Source organism: Ixodes scapularis, unplaced genomic scaffold (genome assembly GCF_016920785.2).
Source record: "Ixodes scapularis isolate PalLabHiFi unplaced genomic scaffold, ASM1692078v2 PGA_scaffold4__175_contigs__length_147842914, whole genome shotgun sequence".
NCBI lineage: Eukaryota > Metazoa > Arthropoda > Arachnida > Ixodida > Ixodidae > Ixodes > Ixodes scapularis.
In genome coordinates this window covers 147646235-147652234 of record NW_024609879.1, presented here as the reverse complement: position 1 = coordinate 147652234, position 6000 = coordinate 147646235, and the positions used below count along the sequence as shown (strand labels likewise).

The 6000-nt window shown below is 45.1% G+C and overlaps 1 protein-coding gene across 1 annotated transcript in view; it reads right to left on the bottom strand.

Moving 5' to 3' along the window:
* Positions 1 to 2797: 2797 nt before the first annotated feature.
* The window catches only part of LOC120844277, a 29543-nt gene continuing 26340 nt past the window's right edge, over positions 2798 to 6000 (bottom strand). The window contains exon 6 of the mRNA XM_042293324.1: positions 2798 to 2914. Coding sequence (XP_042149258.1) covers positions 2798 to 2914 — 117 coding nt within the window. The remainder of the gene's footprint in view (positions 2915 to 6000) is intronic.

The following is a 6000-nucleotide window of genomic DNA, read 5'->3' as shown; positions in this document are numbered from 1 at the left end:
TCACAGCAAACCCAGAGAAGACGGCAGTTGTGACCAACCAACATACCAGCAACTGAAAACCTGAAGGAGCTGCGATCATTTCTAGGCATCGTCAACCATCTGGCGAAATTCCTTCCCATTATGCTACAAAAGACAAGGCCGCTGAGGGACTTGCTACACGGCGACGGATGTTGGTAGAGGGGTTCTGTACCAACGCATGTTGGTACAGAGCCCCTTTAAACAAATCAAGGCCGAACTTTGTACGACTTCGGTCCTCGCTTAATAAAACAACCCTCAAGCGCATCTGATCCGTCATCATGTGGACTCGGGTCTGTACTACTGCTGCAAGAAGACTAAGATTAGAAAACACTTCTTGTGGCTTACGGTTCTCGAGCTTTGCAAAAGTGGTACAGAGTGACGCTAAAGTAGAAAAGGAGGCGCTCGCTTTCACATGCGCCTGCGAACACTTCCGAATGTACCTACTAGGACTAAGAGTTTACGTGTAGATGGACCACGAGCAGCTGGTAACGTTATTCTGAAACAAACGACTAGACGAGAATACGCAACGTCTACAATGCTTGGGTGTGAGGATCTCGGGGTACGACTTCACAATATCTCACGCACAAGGAAAGGTACGCACACCGCCAATGTACTATCGCGGAAGCTCAGCAGATCCAAAGCAAGCCACACAGACAAGCAGGAACCCTACATAAAAGAGTACGAGCTCTTAGCACTGGAACTCTTGCCTGTGTCGTTTAAACTACTTGAGGAAACTCAGGTCCGAACTCAGTAAGGATGTGACCACGGCACAGATCATGCTTTACTGCAAGAGCCAGTGGCCCGTACTCAAGAACTTATCACCAGAAGCAAGGACTACGGGAGCGTGGCATCACAACTTACCACGATTCAAGGGTTCCTGATAAGGAACAACATACTTATTGTTCCAGCTGTTCTGCGATAAGACATTTTCGAACGCCTGCACAGTGCACACACCAGGGCACCGTGAGATGTCGAGCCAGAGCGAGGGACTTCTTTTGGTGGCCAGGCGTCACTCAACAGATCCACTACTACGTCAACTTGTGCCTTCCCTGCCAGAAGTTCCGGTAACCAGGTGCAGAGCCCATAATTCCGACACCTTTGCTTGAACATACATTTCAAGAAATCAGTATGGATCTCTTTCTGTTGGAAGGGGAAAAAATACTTGGTAGTTATCGACTACTTATTTAAGTTCTTTCAGCTTAAGCACCACCTCAAGACACCAAAAGACATCCTTAAAGCACTTAGTGAAATATTACCAGGATTTGGAATCCCAGAGGTCATTCGTTCTGACGGTGGACCCAGCTCGGATCAAGCGGATTCAAGTATTTTATACACAAGTAGGGAACGCGACAGGTAACGTCAAGTCCCTATTATTCTCAAAGCAACGGCGAGGCAGAGAGAGCCGTCCGAACCGCCAAAAAGCCTGCTCAGGAAGTCCGAGGACCCTGCACAACCTCTTCTGGCTCACATGACTACGCCAGGGAAGGAAGGCAATTCGCCAGTGGAACTTTGGATGAGACGACGACTGAAGCCTACAGTTCCTCATCACCGCAACTTCTGACCCCCAACTGGAATTGCACTGCTGCTACGGGCAGCGTCAAAACGTCGTGAAAGCAAAAGAGGCAAGCTATTACAACAGGCGTCACAGAGCAAGAGACCGAGCTGAACTGTCACCTATATCAGCAGTCTGGATGTTCGCGGGCGCCGCACACGAAGGAGTGGTGCTACAGCACACCTGCGAACCACGGTCGTAGTTGGTGCAGACTGAACACGGTACATTACGCCTCACAACCAGACAGATAAAGATTGCGGCACAAAACGCGACACCCAGTGTGGTCGCAGGCAAGGAACCACCAGCTTCATTTGAAAGCAATAACGCCCTGGTTACCAGAAGCGGAAGGATCTCCAAAGATCCTGCACGATATGAAGAATATGTCTTAGAAAGGAAGGTGTACTGTGCAGTGACTGAAAGAAGAGAACTAAGTCAGTCACGGGACGCAAGGGTTTCGGGGAGACACTATTAAAAAGTGGAACACACGTTCGTCACGATCCTGGTCTCAAATGCTCTTGGAGATCCGTCCACGGTACGCGACACAAACAAGCTAACAGTGTCCATTTTATGCCAGTCCCCATCAAATATTCGAATGCCGATGGTACTGATAGGCCAGCGTTGACCATTTTATTCTAGCGCTCATCCAATGTTAGCAAGCCAAGGGTACTCAAAGGCTAACATTGACCGTTTTAGGCCAGTATTCATCCAAAATTCGCCAGGAAGCAGACCTTTCAGGCCAATATTGGCCATTTCATGCCAGTTTACATCCCATATATGCAAGACAATGAAACTGACAGATCAAAATTGCCCATTTTATCAAAATGTACTTCCGATATTGGTTGATCAGTGGATAAGCTGGGTCATCAGTGAAGATTCTATATAATGGCATAAACAATATTGGGAACAGATTGGCTAAAGTGGACCATTAATGTACCTTTTTTTACTGGAGCTCTTTCAATATTGACCCAACACCGTGTACTGCCTGGGTTGTTTGAAGAGCTTGTTACCCGATTGAGTTTATTGGTGCTTAAAAAAAAGCATTTACTAATATGTGACAAAAAGAACCTGTTGACTGTGTATTATGTAAGATAGCTTAACCAAGTTATTTACTTTATTATATAGTTTACGAATATGAGGATTAGTCTTTCCTCTCTCTGCATCCTTGGAGTATTTAAGTTATCGTGTTACCTAGGTAAGTGAAAGGCTAATATTCGGTAGGCAGTATTTTTATCCTGTCCACCGATTCTCCCATGTCATTTCAACCATACTCCAAAACGGCTCGGGAAGTTTATCCGGCAAGTTATTCAGATCCGCATTCTTGCACTTTCCACTTGCATCGCACCTCTGAAAAAAAAAAAAGAATGTTAAATGTGAATTTCTTTGGCAAGCACTCGTCTTAGAAGCCGGTTTATATTCACCACGTGTATTCCTTTATAAACGGAACATGCCAAATAAGGTTTAGTTCGTAGCAATCCTCACCAAATTGATGCAAATATACCTGACGGGAAAAATAATGCAACAAAATTTCCTACAAAATGCTCTAAAACTAAATAAACGTGTCCATACAGCATTATAGAAGCTTGAATTACAAGCACTTTGTCCATTGCAAGGTTGACAGTGAGGTGAAAGTTACCTGCTCGTTGGACCTGTCATAAGTCTATCTTTCGCTACGTCATCACACTTCCGCCCATACCCACAAGCAGAGAACGAGGTCAGTAAGTGTCAACGGAGCATTACTTGCACTCCTTTTGGTCCCTTAGGGTTTTTAATTGGAAGTTTGGTTGCCCCTGGTATGATTGTACCACTTAGTAAACACAAAAAAATATATAAGTTATATTGTTACGGATGAAAAATTATCGGGAAGCGTAAAACTGAAAATAAAGATTTAATCGGCGAACTTGTGCCAGAAACAAAAAGAAAGAAAAGAATGAACGTTTAGAACGTAGCAGCGAGCGTCGAAGGCGGCAGCAGGGAGTGTCGAGCGTCGGCATGACAGCTGGCTAGCGCGAGAGGGTGCGAGGGTCAGTTGGCAATGCCGCGCTGGGCTCCTTATATATTACCCTCGGTATCTCGAGCATTCAGTGTAGAATGTTCGAGCGCCGAACATTCGGAAGACTGACTCGGCAAGGTCAGGCTGACCCTCTTATATTTTAGAGAAAAACCCGAGTCTCAGGTATTGACAGACGACGACAAGGAAGAGAAGGAGAACGTCTCAAACACAGCTGAACCTTTATTAAGGAAAGACCCTTTATATAGGGTTGAAGAAAGAAGGAAGGAAATGGAACCCTTCTTCACACCACCTCCCGTAACAAAAGACACGACAACACCTCTCTCCACAAAAGACACGACACCGGACCTCTAACAATAGGGTCAAACCAACAAAACAACTGACAGCACCAAAGATGACACATCATTCACAAAAGAAAAAAAAACAAAAAACGGAGAACCACAGATTGCACTGGACCTTTCACTGAGGAAGTCAGCTACAAGACTACAAAAAACAAATATTAAAAATATTCTCGGGTTCTGTGTTTGATATATACCAGCTCACTTGCGGCCTTACGTTCTGCCCACTGACCATCTTTTACACTCTGAGGAAGTGTAAACAGGAAGCTTCTAGTAGTACGAAGAAGCATTTTTTTTGGTTCATAAAGGCGGCAATGTGGGGTCTTTAGTTCACTTAGTTTGGGCATAACTAGGATGGCTCACAACACTCTGAATTAACATTAAATTTACTTTTACCTAGGCGAGCCCTACTGGAGAAGCATGGGGGAAGATGGGAACATACTTTTCTCATAACCGTATATCCCTGACATGGGTTACGGTTGGGTAAAATATTTCACCTCAAATGTATTGATCCTAACTATGGAACGTCTTTTACATATAGCACCTATTTTATGTAAATAGTCTGTTTTAACCCTACTAGCTGCTTTTATTAGATATACATATTCCCAAACGTTGCAAACGTTCTCATTAAGAGCCCAAATGTGGGCATTGTGCTCGTAATCATTGGGATTCCAAGTTAATGCTGGTTCTGCTCACGCCAAGTTTTGTCCAAATTGGCACACCTAAGGAAACCAATGAGAACCATTGCCATGCTACGTGGGTTGCCTCTTTAAAGGGAGAGTTCAACGAAATTTAAAATATACCCATGGTGTTCAAAAATAGGTCGAATATGTTCCACAATATCCTTAAATAACAATCACACGTTTGTATCTTGAGCCTGGTGGCTGTATTTTCCGTTATAAACGGCCCACTCTGGCAAGCGCTCGGAGAGAAGCCAGCGGAGAGCACGTGACATACTCCGCAATCGTGACGTAGTTCGCCTTGGGACTAGCAAAGCTACGGCAAGGCTGACGTCGAGAGGATGTCGTAATCGTTCCAGTCACTGAAACGGCTGCCTTTGTACGAGTATTGAGTGACGGGTTAATCTTTTATAATCTTTTTATAATCTTGCATAGGGGCAATAGCGACTTTTGGGACAGACAAAATAAAGAGTCTCGGGGAAAGTAGAGTTCCTCCTGCCCTTCTTCTCTCGTCGTGGCCGTAGGCGAGACAGTTACCGTCACTAGCTGTCAAGGTTCCTAGACGGGCATTACAAGCGAGGCGTTAGCGACATCCACCAGGTGCTCTTTGCTAATCGTTTAATTCGTTTTAAAATTCCTTTTCGAGACTTTGTTAACAAGATATAGGTATGTTCGATGTGATACTGCTCCTTTGAACACATATAGACCAAAAAATGAGCGCCGCAATTTCGTTGTAGTATCCTTTTAAAGGGACCATGAAACGATTCTGAAATCGAATTTCATCCACCGGACGTCGTAAATGGTGTGAAAAGAAACACGAAAATAGGGAGTCAAAAGAAATTCTTTGCTATAGAACTTTTAAAAGAAAACTGGACTCTTTTTCGCCTTCTTTCCTTCGAAAGCTCTCTGCCTTTTCACTGCTATGCATCCGCGGAACTGCAGCACGTCAGCCGAATCCACGTCGCCTATTGGCCGCCTACCTCACCAGCACCGCGATCATAAACAATAAATAGCCGGCAAATGTTTCCTAAAAGTTTTGTTAAAGATTATTCAGATTCACATTTTGAAGCATAATTAGAGATGTGTGGCGAAAATTGCCAAATTTGATAATGCTGAGAGCAAAGCGCCATCTATCGTCTGGTAAACGAAGCTGAGAGCCAGCTCCGGAGCTGTCTTAAGGGCCGCCCACACTAGCGAGAAAACGCGCGTGGCACGCCGATCGCGAGAAGTAACAAAAAGTCGTCGTAGCACAGTCAGCGCCAAGAGCGCGTGCAGAGACACACCCTTTATCTTCCCGCTCAACCGATTTATCGGCGCGCCGCGCGCGTTTTCTCGCTAGTGTGGGCGGCCCTTTACGCACTTTTTACGATCAAATCAGCATGGCCGACAGCGTCGCTCGGTCGC